This window comes from Scophthalmus maximus, chromosome 4 (genome assembly GCF_022379125.1).
Source record: "Scophthalmus maximus strain ysfricsl-2021 chromosome 4, ASM2237912v1, whole genome shotgun sequence".
NCBI classification, from domain to species: domain Eukaryota; kingdom Metazoa; phylum Chordata; class Actinopteri; order Pleuronectiformes; family Scophthalmidae; genus Scophthalmus; species Scophthalmus maximus.
In genome coordinates, this window is record NC_061518.1 from 23,107,912 (window position 1) to 23,132,973 (window position 25,062).

A 25,062-nucleotide genomic window follows, 5' to 3' on the forward strand; every position below is an offset into this window, starting at 1 on the left:
GGGGGGGGGGGGGTCAAACAGATATTTATAATAACATATCTTTGTGTAGACTCCTTTGCAGCTAATGACAGCCTGTAGTCTGACACCAGCAGAGACTGTGTGATGCTCTGGCAATCGAAATGAAAACTAAAATGTTCCGTACTGCCATGGACACGTAACGCACGGCCGCGCCCGTGACTGTGATCAAGACAAACTTACATAATCACTGCATTTGTCTGAACCGGAGTTCACGGTGAAGCTCCCGTATGTCTGAATGTGTCCCGTTGCATCTGTGGGCAGTGAACATCATCAGCCAGTGGGCCTGCTGTATTGCACACGCCCGTCGCTGCAGCACCGGCCCCACGTTTGATAGATGAGTTTGTAGCTTTGGGTCATTTTCTCCACACTTTCCCGCTTTCAATCATTTTTGACGGAGTTGATTTTCGTTTCATCATTCGTTCCGGACCTTGATCGTTTTCTCTCGTTGTGTTTTTGTGAACTGCAGTTTCCGAGGTTTTTTTTGAGGGGTTTGTTGTATCTTGCGGTGAATCCTCTTGCGGTTCTGTTCATGAAGTTGTCTCTCCGCCGTTGACAAGGAAACTTGTCCCCCTGCATCCTGCAGAGCAGTCCCGCCTCGCTGTGCAGTCATGACGGGCTTTTTCCTTCACAAAGCAAATTGTTTTCTTTCATCCTCAGTCTAGCCGCTCTTTTGGCATTGTGTACTTTTTCCACACAGAACCGTTTCTGAGAGTGTACCCATCTGCTGATTATGGCAAACCGACGACTCCCTTTGACATCTTGATCCGTTTATTACATTTTCAACTCTGTTATAATCTTTTCTTGTACGGTCACATCTTCACTCCACATACTGACGCACAGCTTTCACCTCCCGATCAAATGAGAGCCGCCAAAGAATCGCTATTAGCAAAGTATTTATTTACTTTTACATCGCAAAAATTTGGGCACGGACGTGTCTGCCACGTAGTTCTTTCTGTAATGATGTAAATCCACTCAAATGAGCGGTGACACTTGGCACTTTCAAGAGGCAATCTCAAAAATGTTCAGTTCTATAAATGTCTGTTAAATCATTGTTCATCACTGATTGAACTATCGTGATTGAGCATATGGACCACGGATGAAAGTGTTTCAATGTTAATATAGTTGCAATATTATGTACTTAGTGCCAATGTCAACATGCCATAACATCACATCACTGTTGCTCAGAGTTCTTAAAAATATTAATAAAGGGCAGTTACATGGACAGTGACACAAAACAAAAAGAAAAGCTCTGAATAAAAAAAGCTGCTGGATCTGACCAACAACCACCAGCAAGAAAGCAGGGCCTGTATTTATGATTTTAATTTCAGTTCTGAATGGTTATGCTTATGCTGCTGCTGCTATCTGTCACCTATGAACACCCCAAAATCCGCTTAACCAACTCCTGTTCTTATTATGATCTGGGCTTCTGCGGTAATGTCGTTTCATTACGTTGATAATATCCAAGGAAGAGCGGGGGTGTTGAATTGAGATGGATCCAGCAAGTGAAGCCGTTTTAAATCAGCTCAGTGCTCCACTCTGAACCTCGTCCATCGGGCTCGACAGCAAAGGATTTCTGAGGGGTTGGACCTTCAAGCCTCGTCTTAGTTTGATGTTTTTAACTGCTGCTGCCTGTCAGTGTAGGCAAAGGGTGGATGGCTTGCACATGTGGCCACTCAGCAGGGTGGAATGGATTTGAGTGTGTGTGTGTGTGTGCGTGCGTGCGTGCGTGCGTGCGTGTGTCTATGTGCTTGATGGAGGATCAAGCAGGGTTAGGTTGCAGACAGGGAGCCTGGCTTAGCAGTTGCAGACTGGGCTAGGAAATGTGGCCACGGCTGGAACGAAGCCTTTTCACAACATGGGTCGGCTGGGAAAAGGGTATTATGCAGAGCAGAGTGTCTCTGATTTGTGTGCGTGTGTGTGTGACGGGGTTGCGTCATAGTGTGTTTCTGTCCCATTTCCCTCCAGCAAAGCCAGTGGAGGCCTTGGCAGAGAATTCCAGCATGCACAAATGACTGACAACCGACAAGCCATCTCATAGAGGACAAGGCAGCCAAGATGCAAACGCACACACGCGCGCGCACACACACGTAAAATACACCGAATGAAGAAGAAGCTTCTCTTCTCCATCTGCACGTTTCATTCATTGCTTTCAAATTCCAAAAGCGGAGCCGTTTCTATCTCACAGATATCTTGACATCCTCGCAGGACCCGTGCTGGTGGTTTTCACCATCACGTCAACTAGTTCAGATTCCAACAATGCTGTTGGTCGATCTTAACAAAATAAATATTTTTTTATAGCTACCCATATTATGAAAATCTTTCCAAGACTTGGCAGTTACACACCTACCATCTCCTCTTCATTCCCCCCCCCCCCCAGGCTCGGCACCACGGGTGACAGAGACATCAGTGTAGCAGGCCCTTCCCTCTGTAATGTTCTCCCTCAGGGTCTCTTGTTTTATGGATTGAATGTCTCATTATATTTCAAACGTGTCCTTGGGTGTCATGAAAAGTGCTTATGAATAAAATCCATTCTTCTCCTTATAGAATGAATAAGCCACCATACTGGACTGGAACAAGCTAAGAGCACTGCACTTGCCCGTGAAACGATGTCAGACCTAGCGTTGTGTAATGATTTATACATCACCTACTGTGGTTCGTGGTGCAAGTGTTGTGTGGGCCATGGTGAAATAAATGTTGATTGTTCCCACGTTACTGATTCACATTTTTTCAGGCAGCGAAGGACGAACGAAAGGATTTGGGAATAGGGCTCGTCTCAGCTAACAAACTTGACTTCCTCCTGGGCACGAGAAAGCGTGATAGGAGAAAAAAAGTGAGAAACATCAGAGAGAAAAAGACAGAGAGAGAGACATGGATGCCTCTGAGGCAGTTACAACACCCCAAGGTTTATGTGTGTGTGTGTGTGTGTGTGTGTGTCCATCTGCTGAGGTATTATGACACAAATCATATCACAACATTGCCCTTTGTGGAGGTTTTACAACCCACAGACAGACAGACGGGCAGGGGGACGGTGATGTTTAACATCAGCCTGAAACACACCCGAGTGTGTTGATGGGCGTCGAAGGAAATAGGAATTTTTGAGACGGTGAGAATATGTCAAATACAGAACGAGCAAGGAAATTTAAAGATAAAATATATTCCAAAAGGCTCCTGTTAAAAGTGAGAGACGATACCATCTGCAAATCCAATAAGAAATTCACCAAGAATCACGGTCACAGGCATTCATCAAGGAATTAAATATGGTCAAAAACTTGATTGGCTTGCAGTGCACACACACACACACACACGCAAACACGCGCACGTGAACATAAACTATCTCTCTCTCTCTCTCTTTCTCTCGCTAGGGCTTTGAAACTGAAAGAAAAAAAATAAGGTTTTTAGAGAAATTCATAGTGCCTGTCGCCATAGAAACCATTTGCTCCCCTGATGGCGATAAAAGAAGCAAATTGCAGCAATGGAGGGTGGAGCCTTGAGGGCTAGAAGTGTATATAAACACACACACACACGAACACACACACTCCGCCTCACCTGTAGAGCCCCCTACGATAGTGTCAAGATCTGGACATTGATTTGGGAGTCTGTGAGTGTGTGTGAACGTGTTCATGATGACACAACATGAAGGACCTTGGAGGCTTCAAAGTCGTTCTGTCCATCATCACCCAGCTTTGCACTGCTTCTCCACTGCACCTGCTGCACGTTGACACCAGTGTCCGCCCAGACAACGCCCGAAATCACACTCTTCACTCTGAGAAGGAACCTCTCAGTGATGTCATACCTAAATATCTTATTTCTATTCAAGAAAACAACACCAACTCATCTAACAAAGTCATAAACATTGAAATCAACTGATCCAATGAACCAAAAATGGCCCTTCTTGCTTACCACCATCTCACTTCTGAAGCTGAGCTGCGGTTTCAGGACCTTGGACAGCGCTGTTTGTGTGCGTGCGGCGCCGTCCATAGTACTGAAATGTGGGAGGAGGAGATCAATAGACGGACTAAGGTATTCCAATAGAATCCTTCAAGTGGAGAGCTTTCAAGGTGGCAACATTGAAATAACAAAACAAAAGATGCAAAAACTTGATAGAAAGCAGAGAAATTATATTTTCTCAGGCAGTGTTTGTGATACAAAGTATATATATATGATCATGTTTGCTTCCAAAAGTACAGCTACACTTAAGATTGTCAAACTTCTAGACTTTGGTGAAACTGAATTCGAGGGGTCTTCTCGGTTATAACAGTCAGCCGTGTAAGTTTGCACTTTTTTTTCAAGAGTACTTTAGAGTACCATGTATTACTGCGCCATCTCACAGCGGTGCAAAGAATCAGGGTATCACTCCGCAAATCAGCTGTTCGACGCAGAGCTACCGCGGCGAGTTCGCAACTTCCACTTCTCCTCCAAACTCCGCCAAATGACGTCGCTGATCAGCATCTCCATAAGGTAACATACTAACTATGCATAAGTAACTCGTACAACCCCACTTCAAAATCACTGAACTGTCCATTTAAATGTCAAAAACAGGGTCAAACGGTCCGTTTTAAAACTCCCCATCCGACAAACAAAGTGAGGAGGACGGATCCTGTGTTTTAGTTTTACGAGACGCAGAACAAACACTTTTAAATCCATTTTAAATCTAGGGATGTTTAGAGACAGATCAACAGGCTGGCAGGAATGGTGACAAATTAAAAGCTAAACAGTCCTTTCACAATTTATGATTCCATAAAACTTGCTACAGAGGAGAGGGATTACAGAGTGAGAAATGAAAGAGAAGCGACAGCTGAAAGCGAGGGGAGGGCTGGAGGAGGGAGGCGGAGGAGAAAAATGATGAGGAAAGAAAGAGACGGAGGAGGGGGGGCGAAAGGGTGAAAGACAGGGAAGAGAGAAAAAAGCATGCTAAGCCTGATCAATAGTAATTCTCCATGTCTCAGTGGAGGGTAACCCCCCACCCCCCACCGCCACCACCACCACCACTTCAACAGTTCCTTCTCCTCTCCCCTGCTCTGTTCAGCTTTCTCTGTGTTCTCCTCCTTCCATCGCCTCTCTCTTCTTCTTCTTCTTCTGTTCCATCCTGATTCCCACTCCTCTCCTTTTCTCTCCGCATTCAGCTCCATCCTCTGCAAACCTCTCCCCGTCGCCCGTTCCAAAAACCTGTTCAGCTCTCTCATCCACCCACTCACCTACCGATCCCGTATCGGGAGGGAAATCGCGGTGTGGTTCGAGAGCCTATCTTCCGTAAAACGGTGCAATAAAACGGTTTGGGGCGATGGGGTAACACTCACTATTGACCCGGCGAGGTCTCCGAGAACGGGGGTATTCTGCGGCCGTAGATCAGGATGACATTTAGTGCAACAGGCTGACATTTTACGACTCTGCTTGGGGGCATCAGCATGATGCAGCAGAACTCAACATGAAAGGCTCCAAGTGAACGTACAAGCCAACACAACTCAGCACAAACACACACAGAAACACACACTTTGATTTGCATGTAACGTTGTTTTTGGATCTTCTAAATGCCTAAAAGGTTAAGATATGATAAATATGTCTGTGGATGAGTTGCTGCAGGTGAACGAGTGTCTTTGGAAAAAAAGAAGAAAATGTATGCATGTACAATACGTGTGTGCGCGCTGTTGGAGTGTGTGTGAATGAGCCACTGCTAATCCCCCGAACTCATTAGCCTAATTGGACAGTCGGGCAGAGAGCAGTGTGCCTGATATGATTCTCCACCGTGTGAGCGCTCACTCTTTTTTTCTCTCCGGGTGTCTCGGACCTCCCTCTTTCTGTCACTTCTTTCTCTCAAATGTCCTCCCTCTCTTTCCTTTCATCCTTTGTTCCCTCCCCGTGCACGATTATCTTTGGCACCATTCGACACACTCGCTCTCTCTGGACAGCTAACTCATTTGCAGATGGGTGGCACCAACAGCCAAATATGCCGGGTTCAAAGAAGTTAATGGAACGACGGGAAATGGCTGGATTTCCAATGGAAGCATATTTATGGGAGTGATGATGTGTTCTATCTAAAAACCCATAAAGAATGGTATATTTTGACAAGTCACCACAGGAAAAAAGCTTACAAGCACACTTCCTACTACAAGAAAAAGTCTGACAAAGCTAAGCACAGCACAGCACCTTCCAAATTCATGATTGGCTCCCACCGACGTGCCTGCCAGAAAAGCGGTGCATATTGCTGACTGCGGTTGTGACACTGAGGCCGTAAATTAATAAAAACTTGACGGACAAACAGGACAACAGTCTCAAACAACCACTTGCATGTATCTTTGGGAGCACACACTTTATCACATGATGAGTAAAAAGGTTTCCTTTGCTACCCAAAGGTCATCCCAAAGATCATCTCGATGATCATCTCAATGATTTAGTTGCTTGTCCTGTTGCAGTAATATGAATAAGAAACCCCGTGCAAACACATATGTCGGTCAGTGATGTCATCTGACCGTACCAGTTCTGTGAAGAAACAGATTCATGGTATAAGTAACTTCTACAATCCACTGACAACTACAGAACAGGATGCAACAAAACAGCTGAAACAAAACACGAAGACATGCAGGCAAATATGACATACGTCAATGAGTTAATCAAGTGTTGCAGAGGTAAAATTAACATTTTTAAAAATGGTTTTCTATGTTTAATGTTGCGATCAGGACAAGTATATCCAGGGGATTAATGTCTGCTGTCCATCTAAATTGTCGTCTAGCCGTGAACGGCACAGTTACAGTAGGTTAGCAGAGGATGACTGTACTAGATTAGATGAGGGGGAACAGTTCCACTCAGACAGTGTCTGGACATGCTAACTGGATTCATCGAGGTGAGTCATTCTGTGCCACTGCAAGAGATATGGCGACAGCAGTAACTTCAAATTGCACTAAAGACATACAAATGAGAACTGTACATCGAAAATGTGGCCGACACGCTGCTGACGACACTAAAATGTCGCAAAATAAAACTAAAACAATTTAAATGAATAAAATTTGCCTCAAGAGACCAAAACTCCCAATCTAGATGCACAACCAGCAGCAAAAATGAACACTGGTCATAACTCTTTTGCACACTGCATTGTGATGTGGAGTTTTTTATTTTATTTTGTCCTGCACTCAATTAAGACATAGAGAAGATATGTTCGCTAAATTATTTAAACTTAAAAAACTTACATTTCAGACCCTTTGCCTTGGCACAAATGGTGTCCAGTTGCATCCTGGTGAAACAAGTGAAGCAGTCGGAATACTTTGTGAAGTATCTGTATTTTTGTACGCTGTGCCGCTTTGGAAATACATAAAGGAAATTGGTCACAGTTACACAACGTCTTCTGAAATTGAAGAATTTCCTCAAGACGACAGGGTACCAAAGTCATACATCAAAAATGCTGTTTGCGAAAATTGCTGATAAATAACTGGTTTCTTTCAGACTGTCGTCCATTCTCTTTTTTTAATGTCACTATATAGTGCACCTGATATTTTTTGGTCTGGGAAAACTGAATTGAAGGAGTTGCAGGAGATTGGATTACAGTACAACCATAAATTATGACACGACTCTGCAGCTGGTATCTAAGAGAGCAGAAGTTCTTCTGTTCTGTTACCTTCAAAATGAGGACCATTTGTTTTCCTTTCCCGCACAGTAAAGGTGACAACCCACTCGGCGATCTGTTTGGATCGATGGAATCAAATTTATTATTTGAGCTGGTGATGGCGGTGACAATCAGTGGTGTCTCTTCATCTCTTTGATTGTTGCTTATAATCTTACTAATGCCAAGGAAATCTACATGCTACTGCGGAACACTGTTCCCTCGTCGTCTTAGCGAGCAGCGACCCGGCGGGAAAAAACCCCCACACAAGACGAGGTGTTTTTTACCGCTCGGCATCCCTGAGAGTGTCCACGGTGAGGGAGAGAGAAAGAGAGGAATAAAGAGGCAGTTAATGAATAACTGCAACTATTCATCTCCACCGCCCCACCTGTCTCCCCCCCGCCCCCTCCCTCGCTCTCCGTCACAGCAGGAGTTAGTTGATAATGAGGCGTGGTGTTGTCAGAATTACAGTCCATGCTCATCCATCCAAGCTGCTTAGTAAGGGCCCTGGTGTAACACCACTGTCTGGTCCGTATACGCACGCGCACACTCACACACGCACGCACACACACACACACACACACACACACACACACACACACACACACACACACACACACACACACACACACACACACACACACACACACACACACACACACACACACACACACACACACACACACACACCCACACACCCACACACAAGGTCATGAACAGACCAGATGCCTGGGCGTGCAAAGTGCACTCATGTGCACACACAGAACACTAAAGAGTTAGGGCACAGCAAAATCTGGTCAGAGTTGCTCTTGGCCTTCACTTGTCAGAGGGGGGCGTCGTCACTATAATATGCCAGAAACAGCATGTGTGGGGTAGTAACAGCAACTTCCTCCGGTACTTCCCAAAGACGGCGCTACTTCCTACTCCTCTCTTCGTCCAAACGATCTTCTCCTCCTCTTCTTCCTCCTCTCTTCAACCTACCGACCCACTGATCTTCTGTCTTTCCTCCTCACTCTCACATCCCTCTTTTCTGTGCCTCCTCAGTCCTTGTCTCCATTTCCCGGCATATCATAATCTCGCCTTTCCTCTCCGCTCTCTCTTCCTTTCAGGAGGGTGAAGGGTAAGTGAAGATCGTCGGGCCCCAGTGGAGAGGCCCAGACACTGTGTGTGTGTCTGTGTGTGTGTATCTGTGTGTGTGTGTGTGTGTTTGTGCTCGCCCCATCATTGCTCATCTCTGGCAGTTCCCCGAGCTACAAGCTACAGAATAAATACACTTTAAATCACCACACACACACACACACGCAGACACAGGCACACACACATGCGCACGAACACGTACATGCACACACACACACACACACACACACACACACACACACACACACACACACACCCACACACACATGCGCAGCCCGCTCCCTGGCAGCACTTTGCTGCTGTTAAATGAAGGGTCTGGGGAGTTGTGCTGGCAAAGCCTTTGGCTACTCTCGCTCTCCTCCTCCTCCTCTCTCTGTGCTCTCCACTCAAACACACACTGGGAAAAATAATCTGGAGTTATGATGGGCAGACCGTAGTGCGCCAGGATATTTTGATGTTAAATAGATGGGATTCTGCTTACTGAACATCACCAATCTAGGATACCAGCGAGGCATCAGGGGAAAAAAAAACAGTTCACAACAGTGCTGTATGCACCATGCTGCTTGTTTATACCACTGAGAAAGCCCGAAGGGATTAACCTATTTTTCTGGCCAAAAAAATTGGTTGATTAACATGATTATTGCAAAACATCAAATCTACTGCACTAATTGCACTATTTTTGGCCAAGCCCCCCCCCCCCCCCCCATCCCGACATACAACGTCTTAAAACCACACCTAGCAGTTTACAAAGCGGATTCAAACACTGAATTGTTAAAGGTAGATACTGAATATTGCATCATGTTTTTTTTGCAGTGATATGTGCAGCTAAACATGAAACGACAGTTTTCCCAGTTTCTTGTCTGGCCTGCAAGCAACCTGAACCTCAGCCCAGTCAAGCACCTTGTGGGTGAACTGTAACACTGACTGCACCCGACATCAGTGGCAGACCTCACCAAAGCTCCAGTGGCTGAATGGGAACATTCCAAAAGTCTGCTGGAAAGTCTTCCTACAGCAGTAAGACTGTAAATGCTCGTGAGAAGAATGTCATGTGCACATACTTTTGACCATGTTGGACTGCGACGGTGTCAGAAACCGTTCAGAGGGAGTGAAATACACGAGAATAAACCAACATCCTCCATGAATAACTGCCAACGTATCTGGTCACTTTCTCACAATCATTTTTAGTTCACAGTGAAATTCAAAAGCAGACGAAAAAAAATATCACTGGATTGTTTTTCCTGCATCTCCCATTTGGATGATTTCAAAAAAGAACTTCACCGCCTCCACATTCTGTATCACTCCATCTTCTCTGCAGTGGGTGTGGGTGCAGGTGGTGACAGCCCCCCCTTCCCCCTGCTCCCCCTCACTCTCCACTGCTGCTCTTCCTCTCGATGCCCATCCAGCTGCATATTTGAAAGCAGTGGAAAAACTCTGACTTTCACCACACTTTCAAACAACTAAATACAGGACCGCCGGTGTTCATATTTGACCAAACCTGGACAAAAGAGCACCTCGCTCAGAAACGGTCTGCAGCCATCAGAGGCTCAGTTTAAATGCCGTGAGCTTGGTGTCCCGGTGGTAAAATAATAATGACGCTAAACTGTGATCCATCTGTCGTTAAATATGTATACACTCTAACTGCGCCAACAGATACATGAAACAATGGAATCTGACAAAGTGGCATTATGCTGCACACAGGAAAACACACGCACACATGCACGCACACACGCACACGCGCGCGCACACACGCACACACACACACATGCACACACACACACACAAACAGACTATATATATCCCTGACCCCAGGCTGTCAGCGCATCTTGTCCTCATCCGGCTCTCTGTCCTTCCCACGACGTAACATCGACTAGGTTAACTGTAGCTAATATAACACAGCACCGCCGTCCTCAATGTCTTCACTTACACATACATACACATACATACACATTCCTTCCTTCCCAAGCCGTCGAAGCAGGTCCAGTGCTACAGAGATTTCTCAAGTTATGGACGCCCATTGACGCTACGGGCTAGAACACGACAAACAAAGATACTAGTCAAGAGAGGGTGAACTCTGACCACAGCCGATTACTTAAAGGGGCAGTAACTGATTCTAAAGCGATACACGTTTTATAAAAATCAGCTAAAATTTCCTCACGGTCGTTACCTGTCGCTTTTGTGTGGGTGCGACGGAAAAAAAAATCAAGGTTTTCGGCTCAGCCCTGGCTGTGTAAATAGAAAACAAAAAAAATGGTGCGGACCGCACCGCACAAAACTGTGTGTGCAGCTGGTAAACGACTTCACCCGACGACACCTTAAAAAACGTGCTAGCGGGTAACGCTGCCACTCTGCGGTTTTGGCCTATTGGTTAGTGCGCCAGTCTCCTGTACCCGAGGTCTCGGGTTCGCGGCCCGGCCAGAGCAGTAAAATTACAACAACGACAAAGAGAGAGAAAAGCTCTCTCCAAACTTGCTTACTGCCCCTTTAATGCGCGGCACCGTGCTTCTGCCCAGACAGCCAGATATTGACAGGACTGAGAACAATAACAGAAGGAGTGGCCTGTTGGGAATAAAAGGGGAGCTGTGACCATGGAAAAATTGTTAAAAATTCAAACAAAGAAGAAGTGACCGAGCAACAGAAAATCCACTCTCATTGCTCTTGATCATCCTGCACAACCATCATCATCTTTCCGATGAACTCTGTTGTAAGAAGTCATTATAAAAAAATTGTCTTTTTAAAATAGCAGCAGAGACACTGGTCCTTTCAAGAGAGAGATTTACTTTGGACTTAAACCAGAAGACCAAATAAACAAGCCCCAGATTGTTGAGTTTCTCTTTGCTGTGGAAGAAACTTCAGTGAAGGTAGGGTTACAGCCTCGCCGTCGTACGACTCCGCTGACCACTCAAAGATTTGAATAAAAGTCACGATGTGTATTTTGCCAAAATTAGCATTTGAAGGTTGGAGTTAAAAAATATCTTTTTCCTTTTTTTTTGAGTCTGTCGTCGTCGGTGTTGAGGCATAAAAAAGGTATCAAGTGCTTTATTATCTTCTTTTTACTGTATTTTTCTACGATGCCGCCGCAGTAACTCGATATTTGATCGATAGTGCTGGAAAAGCTGTACTTTGTCTTTTAAAAAAGGAATCCTGATGAGCAATAACATTTATTACAGCATAAAAAAAAAATAAAAAAAACTACAAATGTTTGCGAGGCCTGCATGGATAGACGTACAGGGAAAATACTTGTAAAATGTAGGTAATATAAGTGTGAATCGGAACACACACAGATGCATCATGGAGCGAAGATTAGGACCATATCAAACTGAGTTGTTATTTTCCTCTGTGTTACTGCACTCTTTACAACAATTATCTCATTTGTCTTTTCTTTTGCTGCCATTTCTGCTCCAGCCATTGTCTTTGAGGCATAAAGTCTATTTTCACATTAATAATAAAAAAAGAAAGCCAGAAAATGAAATCAATATATCCATCTTCTTCTCTCCATTCCTAAAACCCTGTGGTGTTAAGTCAGACGAAGGGACAACTGTCATTGTGAGGAGGCTAAGTTATTGATACGTAGATGACGTAGATCAGGCACTGACATTTTCATAGAAGAAAATGCATCTCTGGCTATTCCACCAGAAGTGAAAGCTACCATGGAGAGAGATTTAAAAACAGAAGAAACTTGCCTGAGGCGTTTTTCAGGTAGCCGTTGGATTCCATTGTGGTGTACATGACGTAGGGACCTGGCTGGTTAACACCGAAGGGCTGTAAAAAAAAACACAAAAGAAAAGAACTGACAAATGTTGACATTTTGCAAAATGGCTTTTCGCATCAGCTGTCTGTCAGTGAGGGGGCCGGACGAGGACAGGGAGTTGAAAAAAAATAAAATAAACAGGAAGAGGTGACGGAGAAACAGGAAAAGACAAGAGCAAGAGAGGGCAGGAAGACAGACAAGACACGTTGTCACCACGGTGACCGCGGGCCCTCCCCCCCCCCCCTCCCTTAGTTTTACTCTTACTAGGTGACACGACGAATGTCGGACTTAGCTGGCTCGAGTCTGAGTGAGCATAAACAAGTGTGACGGGCCGCGTGTCTGTGCGCCTGCGTGGGCGGACAGGGAGAGGTTTGTCCCATCTCTTTAGTACGAGAGGACGGCACCTAATGAAGGGATCGGTGGAGCCGTCTTTTCACTTCACATGAAGTTAATCATGAGGCTGCTATGCACGCAAACACGCACACGGTGACAGAGACCTGGCCCCGTGCGCTGTGACACTCAGCAGCCGGGTGAGAGAGGGAAGGAAAAAGGAAAAAGAGAGAGATGGAGAAAGACTAGTGGGCCGAATGGAAGACAGAGGAAGAGAGGTGTGACTAAGAAGAAGAGGAGCGGGAGGGTGAAATGAAAAGATGGACGGGGTTGATGGATGGTGAGAGGAGAGGAGTAGAAACTGCCGCGAGCTCCACTCGTCGACTGCATTCATCATACCTCTCGGTCAGACGACATGCGGGTGGAAGGGAAGACAGAGAAGCAAAACAACTCTAATACCAGCAGCCTCCTGTTGATGTCAGAGCGAAGGTGTTTTGCAAAAGTCTTCCCACTGGTGAAAGGCAGTGGAAGGAGTAACGCCCTTGTCCACTGTTTTTCGAGCCAATTCCTCTTCGGGATTATACAAAAAAGGTGATTAAAGCTGCCTGTAGGGCTGCAACTAACGGTTCCTTTCATAATCTATTAATCTGTCGATTATTTTCTCGATTAATTGTTTGGTCCGTTGAATGTCATAAAATGGTGAAAAAATGGCGATCGTGTTTCCCAAAACCTCAAGACGATGTTTTGTTTAGTCCACACACCAAAGATGTCACAGAGGAGCAAAGAAACCAGAAAATATTCACATTTAAGAAAAACGGAAATCAGAGAATTTTCCACATAAAACTACTTGAACCGATTAATCGATTACTAATCGATTTACTGTTGCAGCTCTAACTGGCTGCTTAACAAAATGACAGCTACATTTAACTCGTAAAACGTTGTACATCAGTCGACCCTCCATCATGACCGTTGTCTCAACCAGGCTGTAGCTGCCATCACATAATGCCGGACCTATTTTATTACATAGTATATTTCTACTCATGTGTACCACACAGTAGAGACAGACCGATATTTATTTTTGGGAGCGGATGCCGATGTCAATATTAGGGAGCACTAGGTTTCCGATTACCAATACATCAGCCGCTATATATGTATATTTTAATCCGTCAGTTATTCCTAAAATGACGTTATTGAACCTTTAAGACAAATAAATGTTATTGAGGCTTGATATTTTAGTTGAAGCATAAACTTTGCCGTAAATAACTATAAATAAAAGAAACTTGAATTGAATTGAGAAAATAAACATTATTTATTTTCCGTAAAATGTTAAGATGAATGCAAATATTTTTCTGCATTGTTTATTCTGTATGATAAAAAGATTTCATATGGGTAAACGTATGCGCTGATACAGATATGTCAGTGAAAGGCCAATATTTATATACGCTGGGCGTTTTAGTCGTTAAAATAATCAGATTGTATATTATCAGCACATCTGAATCAAATCAACGTGCATTAAAGGATGTTAGTGGTTTATTCTTTATGATTATTTATTCAGGATTTAAGAAAATGTATATTGACTAACTACATAGAGTAACTACATAGGCATGTCGATCTGCTTTATTGTAAATCGATACATTTATCGACTACTAATTACCAAAAATCTGGTTTCTGTCGCTCTGAATGATGGATTTGAATTACACGCCAAGAACTTCCGGGAACTATCTGACATCTACATGAGTCACGTGACGAGCAAACATTTTGGACTTCCATTGTCAGGACTGTCATTCAACGTCTCAACAGGGACCATCAGGAGCAACAAGTCGTCAAACTACATTTGGCGAGGACAGGAGATGGAGATGGAGGAGATTTATTTGCCCTTGTATCCAAAACCTCTCGCACCGATATTCTATTGGAGGAGGACGAAACACAGCACGGGAGCATGATTTACTGACTCGTATTATAAAGTCTCCATTGACCCAATTCAGAAGGAAAAGTGGAGGAGTAGGAGCAGGTGAAAATCATGCGAGTCCATTGTGGGCCATTGTTTTCATGCTGACTTAAAAGACAGGTACTTTAATAAAATGCAGTACTTTTATACATGGTCCTCATGGAGTGAAATAAATGAATGGAATAAATAAATGCAATTTCAGACTATCTCAAGCTTCCATTAAAGAGGTCGGAGAAATCAACAAAGACAGATTTTCCCTTACCTTCACATCTTCCGGGCAGCGATTGGAGCAGAGGCCGCTGAGCACTAAGAGAGAGACAGAGATGTCAGAGTCAGACATGTTGCTCAGCATGTGTTACGTGTCTGGCGCGATAACACGCTGCTGCGGAAGGAACTGCGCGGGTGTCGCTCCTGCGGCCCGAGGGCCGCTGCATCAACACGTATCAAACGTCAAGCAGAGAAATAAACTTTTGCTCTACACAATGCCCTAAATTCCACTGGGGGCTGAAGACCAGAAAAAAAAAGATACAAATTTCACATGAACTTTGCTTGAGCATTACTAACATTTGCATTGCATTTCATACAATTTAATCATCTTCTCTATTTGTCAGGTAGATGTTGACAAGATGGACGATCAAAGAACGGCGGGAGGGAGGGCTATGAATAATTTGCTGGCAATGAGAACATAAAGAAAAACAACGAATGTGCATATCATTAACGGGGCCCATGCGTGTGCATACGTGCACATGAAGAGAGCATTTCACTTATTTGCCCGTACAAGCGAAGCGGCGACAAAATCCGCTGAATTACAAATCAGTTATTAGAGAAGTGACTTTTATTAGCATACTAATAAGGTCCTGGGTCTAGGTTGCCTTGATGGAGTCACGCTGAAGCCCAATACTCTTGTTAATAAGGTCTGCGACCACGTGCTGCGGTAAACGGCTGCCAAACTCCCATTCAAAGGGAACATCGCTTTAGCCGCCGCGCTCATTCTAAAAGACCGTGGACAGTTCATCACCAGCCCATATGAATACAGGCCAGCGAAGTAATTTCTATGACGACTTTTCAGTTATGTACTGACAATCTGCACACTGTGGTTCACAGTTGTAAAAATGTCAGGTGACTCAAGGTGTCACTCCGTAGTCAGAACAAACTGTGCAATCTTGCGTCTTTCGTTAATTCTTCTATACGCCTTTAATTGTTTTTTTTTAAAACCTACATTTAGCCATCCACTCACCACCAGGGTGCCTCGACACATTCTTCCACACTGTTATGGATACTAATAAAACCGTGCGGCACACTACTAAGCATCAACAGACTACTCATGAGGCGAAGGGATCAGGGCGGCGTTTTCCGAAGAGCTTCTTCTAATGTTAACACCCGCCCACACTCTGTTTGTATCCATCTAATTTTACAGCTTTTTTCACCGTCCCCCCCCACACACACACACACAAACATTTGCTCACCTTGTGATTTGAAAGGCGCCGTTCACATCACACAGACCTTCAACAAGGATGATAATTGGTCAAATTGGTGAAGGCCTCCAGTTTCTACAGTGAGCTTTCAAAACTGCACAACGGGCAACAGGAGCTTAGTTCACCGAGGGAAAATACATTGAATTAATTAAATGTAGGATGGATAAAAATAATGCAAAGGTTCTTCCTGTATACTTCTCATGTAGCACAAGTAGAAATTCCTTTTTCGGGATTTAGGATTTGGCAAAGTCTGCCAGACCATTGGCTGGTCCACCAATTTAGTCCAGACTGAAATACCTCAACAGCGGTCGGATGTATCGGGTGAAACGTTGGTAAGTCCATGGTTTACATATGGATGCATCCCACTGTCATTAAGCAATAAGTTGATGTTTCCTTTAGTGGCATCATGAGGTTGGGTTGACATTTTCCTGCTGTGAAATTTTGTGCAGGCCTTCACATGAACTATAATAACTCAAGTGACCCTGACGTTTCATCTTACGCTCTCATCAGAAAAATAATACTAAATGACGGTGAAACCGATGATATTCCATCAGTGAATTAGCAAATGTTAATGTACTAACATCCTAAACTGATATGGTAAATTAAATTAACCACACTAAGACGTTGGGTATGTGCAGAGTACTCACAATAATCTAGGTTCCACCTGAAGCTCAGTCCATGTTTCATTGACACATTACTGTACTGTCACCAACTGTAACTGGACTAATCTCAGAAGAAGGAGTGATCAACGATACGTCGTGTTCTGTTGATGACTGCATTGCACCATTTTCTCGTACTCTGATCCCTCTACGTGCTAACCCTGCCGTCATTCTGGGTGAATAAAGAGGATTTTTTTTCCTTTTCTGTCTTCTAAGCTTTGACTTGAGAGGAAATGGCGTACGTGGGGCAAAAGCAAATTTGCTGCTTTGAAGTGCGCAAGCTTATTAAGTATATGCCTAAAATTGAAATTCTGATGGAGCTCCCATCAAAGACAAACATGTCTTCCTTGACCCGGACTGAACACGCTGCATATTAGCCACTGCTTGTTTTGCTGTCATTTAACATGGCTTTTCAAAAGCATATTCAGTAGTAACATAAGAACTCTTGTACAATTGCCAGTGTTTATTTTTTTTTTTTGCACAACAAAATGTTTTCAAGTCAAGGACATGAGAACAGGCCTGCAGTCACGACAGGCCATTCACGTCGTTTTATATTCACTCACAGTGGAAACGTATGTGAGAGAGAAATGGTGACTGCGGTAAGCTCCTAAAGCTAACGGCCGTCTCTGGATGTTCTGGAGCCGAGGAAGGCTGAATGAAGTTGAAAAAAAAATCATTAGGTGATTAAGCTCGGAAAAGTTCAAAGCCTTTAGCTCGCGCCAAAGCAAGTCGGACGTAGTACGCCACAGTGGTCAGAGGCCTGTAATTATAGTGCTCATCACCTCCGGAGCAAACACCGCATCATCACATCACAAGGCCTTTGGACCAAAGTCGCCCACGAAGGACACGGCTGATCAATAAATCGCAGCGGTCGTTAATCGTCATTTATTTGAATTTCATGCGGCCTGAGGTCGGGCTACAGGCCACACTGTCACCGACACTGTAAAATCAATGACACAGAAGGGAATAGACAAACATTAGTTTGAACTTGGTCTCATTTGGGATTATCTGGAAAGAGACAGAGACCCACAATGCCCCCACACCACAGTGTCACCGCAATCTCCCCCGCCACGAGTCGACCCTATTATTCTCCGTCGTTACTTTTTGCAGCATAGATGTTTTCATACATTACACAGCAGCTATTTTCACCTCAGCAGTTTTTCCTCTTTTTATGTTTATGGGACTGCAGCAGGTCATTTGCTCTGAAATGTGACACAACAAAAAAATAAAAGCACTTCGCAGAGGAGTGTGTGCATTTCTGCGGGCTACAGCACGAGCCGGGGTCACCGTCGGTGTTAAAGAGAGAGAGGTCAGTGCATGAAAGGACCGACGAGAACAAACAATGTCATGCAGCTTGTACACAGCAACACATGCCGAGAATTGATTATTATCAGGACACTTTTACAGGGAAACAAGTCAGAGGAGGTGTTTTTTACCCCCCCCCCCCGTAAATTTGAATTGACACTTTAGGAGGGAATTGATTTGCATGACAATGTCCTCTTTGGTGACAGAAAACCAAAATACCAGATCGTCTTTGAAATTTTAATTTCCGGTGCGGATGTCACTGACCCACATCACACTTGGCACCTCATGGAAAATGCCGCTGTCCGAGCATCCCCCTCTCTCACGCCAAACTTACCATCTCCCCTTTTTTAATTTCTTGTCGATATAAATCAACCAATAAAATGTCCAAATCACAACAAAAAGGGAGGCACTTTTGAGTGCATGAAGCGATTTGTGTTAATTTAATTGTGAGAGGGGACACACACACACACGCTACATTAATAATTTCATGACATGAATCCACTGATGCACAAAGAGAAAGAGAGGAAAAGATAGACGTGAACTGCATGAACGCGGAAGTCCTTCACAACTCAATGGGCACGCCATCGCTCCAGGAAGGAGATGAGTTTGTATCAGAGTGGGCATTCGCGCGTGTGCGTGTGTCTCTGTGCAAGGCTGTCAACTGCAGAGAAAACTAGAGTCTAGTGCTTCTTCTGTGAGGCTGCCTTGTTCTTCATACTTCAATCTCTGGTTGACATGTAACAAGTATGTAACAGAATAGCTCCCTCACATCCTGTGGGGAACAGATTGTGTCTCCTGCCAATACAAGAGTGTCTCTCTCTCTCACTCACTCACTCACTCACTCACTCACTCACTCACTCACTCACTCACTCACTCACTCACTCACTCACTCACTCACTCACTCACTCACTCACTCACTCACTCACTCACTCACTCACTCACTCACTCACTCACACACACACACACACACACACACACACACACACACACACACACACACACACACACACACACACACACACACACACACACACACACACACACACACACACACACACACACACACACACACACACACACACACACACACACACACACACACACACACACACACTACGGCCTATACAGCCTCTATTAGACCGAGCTAGCCTATTTTTCTCTTGTAATATTAAGACTGATGGCAGCTCCTTCGCAGGACTAACCTAATCAAGTGGAGGAAGAAGTGGTCTGTGTACTCGGTGTGAGCCTGTGCTCTCCGTATACGATCGGTGTTCCCATCACAGTGCGCAGCATTTCATCATGTGTGTGTGCACAAGTGTACACCTTTGTCTTTTTGACCCTACAACGTTGCCCGTCGCCATTGAACAAAACATTCAAGTGGCATCGCGGAACCGAGAAGACAGGAATAGCATGTTTACATGCACGTGAGAAAATGTTAATCATGCCGCCGTCTTCCGGGCCTCCAGGAGGATCACGAAGCTCATGTTTTGCACTAGAGATTTTAGTTCTCTGCCAAAGGGGTTATGTTTTATGAGCCATGTCTGTTGGTTTCGTTTCTTTGTTTGTTTCTTTGTCAGAAGACTCATGCGAAAAGTACAGGGGCCTGTTCCAGGAAGCAGGTTTTAGGAAAACTCAGAGTATTTTGACCCTGAAAAGAGGGAAACTCTGGGCTTTCCGTTCCAGAAAGTGAGTGAACTTAAACTGTAGGTCAGTTACCATGGTAACTGACGCTGTGTACCAAACCTGCTCGCTGGCAGAGCTTCTCCTCAACTCCTCCCTTTTCCTGAACCTGACCTAGCTGTCGAAAAGTTACGTGTCCTTTCCTTGTCAACCCGATCGATTTGGAAGCAGAATGAAATCAGTGGCCTCACGTCAGAGAGGATGTTCCGACCTCGTATAGATGCTTTCATTCCCTGATGACTTAGTAGAACTCAACCGTTTCTCTCACAATCTACAACACCTGAACAATAACACCCGAACAATAATCTCCGGCCTTATTTCCAGTAGTTTAATATAGCGGACATGTTTCGAGCTGATCAAAGTCTTTGCCCTTCGATTTTTTTTTGAAGGGGAGTTTTCTGTACAACCAGTTGAAATAGCCACTTGATGTTTTCTTTGTGTAACATGTGGGCACACGCGTGACTCTTTGTGAATATAGTCAGAGTTGATCTAACTAACTCAGGACCACTTTTCTGGAACCGAAAACTCTGAGAGTAGATCAAGTCAGAGTTCAGGTTTAAGTTCAAAGGTTTTTAAACCTGCTTCCTGGAATAGGCCCCAGAACTGATTTGCATCAAACAGAGAAAAAAACAATTGGTTGTGGATCTACTTAAGAAGAAGGGGATCCAGGAATTAACATGAAGTATGAACATACTGAAAAATCGCATTTACTTATGATCATTTGACCTTGGCGGACGTATGCGCTCTACTGAGTACCATTCTGGTAAACATCAGCGATGGGCGGAAAATGTGTAATATCCCAAGAGGGACACGTCCCTTTCCAGCAGAGTATTTAATTACGCACAATTCTTGCACACCGCTGCGTTCTGGTCTCCTGCTGAGAAACTAACATCCCCTAAGACGGGATCAACAGGCCTGAGCCAGATCGGCTTAACTAGTGCATCACAATAAGTAACTTATTTGACTAATCCATTCAGTTTGAAATATGCACTGCGGCCGGTCACACATTGTGAGATAAAAACACTCCATCCACAAAACAAACTGAGCACCAACACGTCTCTGTGGATCTCGTCTTCTTGTTCTGTGGCAAGGGATTCGGACGGGGTCAGAGATCGGGATTTGAACGATACGGCCAATGTTTTGCCAAGAGCCAGATGATGAAGTATTATCTGGTTCAAGGAGGCACGGATCACTGCCTTCTGTCCAGTTTAATGATCAGACCTGCTCTGCTCATCAATAAGTATGTTGGTCCATGTCTAGATTCAATGACAGCATGACTGCAGCTGCCAGTTAGTCATAATTCACATTTAATAATAGTGCCGCGTTGATGGCTTTGCAAAAAAAGCCATCTTTGTAATATACAGTAGGCTGTTATTGGGGATAAGAGGACCCTCTGGGTTCCTAATACGTGTTGCAAGTTTATAGTATGGGACATCAGAAATCAGGTCACTTCTCAACGCCACGAACTAACTTATCGGGCGTATTGTGCTTTTGTATTATTGCTGCCACCGAATGCCGGGGAACCGTATGAAAGTTACGGAAAGCTGGGGATGGGAGTCTCCGAGCAAAAGTACTTCCCAAAACTCATCTGTGGATGTGAATCCTAGATGTATTCAATGTAGAGGATTAGATGTTTCTCATATTCTGTACGGCAACACATTCCTGTGTGAGGCACATAGGTTCAAAATGAGTGTGCCAACAACTGGGGTGCCTGGTCTGAGGTGTTGACGTTGAATATCAATGAGCTGCTGGGATGTAATTTTAAACAAAAATCAACAAGCACAAGCAATAATTCATCCGACTTTCTAATGAATATCATTAAAAAAGAAAACTGTTGTGTATTGGAAGGGGAATTTAAAATAGAAGCCTAAATGTAAAATTCTAACCTATTATACCTATTAAGGGGAAGTAGAAAATTAACATTTTTACCAGCTTTGTTTCATCTTTGACCAATTTTAATCTGTAGATTACTTGCATTTGAGAACATTTGAAGTTTGCAACGGCAAAAGTTTCACACACTGAAAACCAACTGAATCAACACTTATTTGAACACTTTTTTGTGCCTTTTAGAAATATTGCACCATGAAACCTCTTTCAGTGTGATTTCACCCATAGCAATAAACAGAGAGGTCGGAATCGCTTCTGCAACTGCACTCATATATACACACAATTCTGCAAGCATGTCTTTAAGTCTTTCGATTTTTGTTTGTGTATATATCGTATGATAGTTGCCTTTATTTAGCACCTGCCATCGCAGCCTCATTGGCCCTCTATAAAAAGAAACTAAGGGGAGCCATGGTAACTACATGCAGACGTCACATCACTAGCTGTTGGGTCAGCTGACGACACACACACACACACACACACACGAACAAACACACTAAAGAGCAAAGTAGGGGTGGGGGGGGATCATGCCATGCCTTGTCAGCACTAGTGGCTACAACCAGAGTCAACGGGTGACGAGTAGACACACACAGACACTCACATATAAACACAACAATGTGACAGCTGAGTGGCATTTGCTCTGAGATGCTAATCTCATCTCATTGTCCTCAGGGTGATTTCGCTGACCGCAGGGCTACTTAAAGACATGCATTACACACACACACACACACACGCGCACACACACACACACACACACCTACTACTACATCTGCTTTCAGCAATAGCAGCATCAGTAATTACCATTTTTTCGCACAGTTAAATAATCAATGTTAGAAGTATAATCTAAACGGCATCATATAATGGTATACATGTATATGTATATGTGTGAGAATATCCGCATTGACCATTTGGATTTAATTTCAGGCTGTGCGATACAGAGCTGTCACCTGCGGTTGCCTCAGCAGTGCCTGACTGAGATCTACAGTAACAAAAATAAAACTTTATTTGCCCCTGTGAGACAGAATTTAATGGCCGCTGTCTGGTCAAAGTGTAAGTAAGACAGGGCACTGCTGAGGGGATTCAAATCCCAGAGGGGGCTTCTTCTGCTCAGTGTTCATGCTGGGTAACATTTTGAGAGCAAAGTTGTTTCTTTCACTGTCCCTGACAATTTTGGCAGTGGCTTGCGCTTTGTTTCACTTTCAGGTCACCACTAAAAATGTAACGTGTCCACCACGTGAATTGAAAAAAGTTAATCTAAACATTACAGTAATATTATAGCGAAGAATCACATTTTAGTTTCAGCCACCTCATTTTTCGGGGGGTATTAAAAGCAGTAGAAGTGGAAGAAGATAGGAAAAAGTGTGACACCATCAACTCTTAACTTTCTGTTAAGAGATGTGACAAATGATTCAAACATGCTTTTCAAAAAATACTAGTACAAAAAATAAATTTAACATCAAATATATTGTAAAGTACATAAAAACTAACTAATAAAACATTCTTATCATTAGATTATAAAATACACAGTTATACATAAAATACACTCCGATGTCAGTAGCTTTTTGCCAACTTTGTACAACTTTACCACAACTGTAAAATAAAACTGGCTGGACTGCAACTCTCCAAAAGCCTGTTGCTTTTGCTTCCTCCTCTGCTCACCGTGGCCCGGCCGGACTTGGTGGGACTGAATGCCGGAGTTGGGAGCGTCGTCAGTGTGTCCGCAGAGCAAATTTAATTTGCAGGCGATTGGATTAGCCGTCAGAGCCATAAATCAAATGTGGTGGCTGAAGTCTTATTCAAAAAATTATGTGCTGGCTGCTGTTTTCATCTTCTAAACCACTACCCATAATTTGCTAATTGGTCTGTCTTCCAGCTACCTCAATTCTCGGTGGATGTGGTCCACACTAATTAAAGAACTTGACAAAAACCTGAAATTGATTCAGGCACGGCCTCCCTGCCACTGCGGGAAAGTAGGTGGTAATGTTTCCACCATATCAACACAGAAGCAAATAGTGGATAGTCTTCATAACATACTTGAATTCCATTATAGAAAACTCAGGATAAAAAAAAGAAAAGAAGTTGCCTTGGGGAGATGTACTCCTGCTATTTGGCTTTTTGTACTATTGTACTATACTTAAACAAGAAATGTAACGTACTGCTGCCTGTAGGTAGTGAATCAAACGACTGTAATACTGAGTCGTACTCCCTACTCGTGGTCACATCTGGAGGCAGAGCCGTTACGTCCTCAACATAACCTGATGATGTCGGACGCTATTTTGACGAACGTGGCAGCAGGCACTCCCGCTCAGCCTTCTTCTGTGTGTCGCAGCCGAGAAACAACCGTTCACACTAATCTGAATATGCAGCCTCCAGTCAAATAGAGCCACACAGACTTCGGAAGCGGGAGGGCAGGGAACGGGGCTTTTGTCCGAGGCAAACGAGAGCGAAAAAGGAGAAGGAAAGGGCAGGGGGCCAGGTTTAGAGTGAGGGGCCAAAACAGGCTGAGAGGGTGAGGACATGAGGAATGAGGAAGAGATGGCCGAACAAGAGCGGAGAGTACAGGAGTAGAGGAGAGGAGGAAATGAAAGAGGGAAGAAGAGGGCTGGATTTGGTACCGGAAGAGAAGAGATGATGGGGGGGAGGTGAGGAGAGGAAAGAGGAGCAGGGGGGGGGCTGAGAAAAGCTCCCAGATGTTTCTCAATGCAGCTAATCTGCATCCTAATAAGTCAGCGGGAAACTAATCAACTCATACAGTTCTGCCTGTCAGTCTCTGTCTTCATCTATTTAACACCCCCCTTCCCCCCACCCCCACAAACACACACACACACACACGGAACCATGCATACAACTTGCCAAACCATATACCCTTCCTCCTACCAACCTACACCTAACGTTAACCTAGTATAGGTCAAATATAATATAGTAGTTAGTACATGGGCGTCGGACCCATGGAACAAGGGACCCACCCACTTTTTACGACCATTAATATCAGACCCCCCCCCCCACTTTTATCGTCTCTAATTCATTTCATCTGTCTCTTCACTCGGTGGTACGTTCAGAGCGCCTTCAGTCAAATCCATTCCGCTTGTGGAATGGCCCAATAAATGAAAGTCCATTCCCCGTTTTCGCTACTCACCGCTTGATTTGCTCATTGAGTCTATAAAAATGTAACTCCGTACCACGTTTTCCCCACTCACGCCTACTGCACCGAGCCCACAGACTGTCACTAGAGAAGCTTGGCATGTTGATGAATGTTCATCATTTGTTCGGCTGTTGCTTTTAAAGGC

General features: G+C 44.2%; 1 protein-coding gene across 1 annotated transcript in view; it reads right to left on the reverse strand.

Moving 5' to 3' along the window:
* The window catches only part of itfg1 (integrin alpha FG-GAP repeat containing 1), a gene marked incomplete at its 5' end in the record, with an annotated part of 128,326 nt that overhangs the window by 15,679 nt on the left and 87,585 nt on the right, over positions 1 to 25,062 (reverse strand). Inside the window, 2 exons of the mRNA XM_035629507.2 lie at positions 12,427 to 12,505; positions 15,035 to 15,078. Coding sequence (XP_035485400.2) covers positions 12,427 to 12,505; positions 15,035 to 15,078 — 123 coding nt within the window. The remainder of the gene's footprint in view (positions 1 to 12,426; positions 12,506 to 15,034; positions 15,079 to 25,062) is intronic.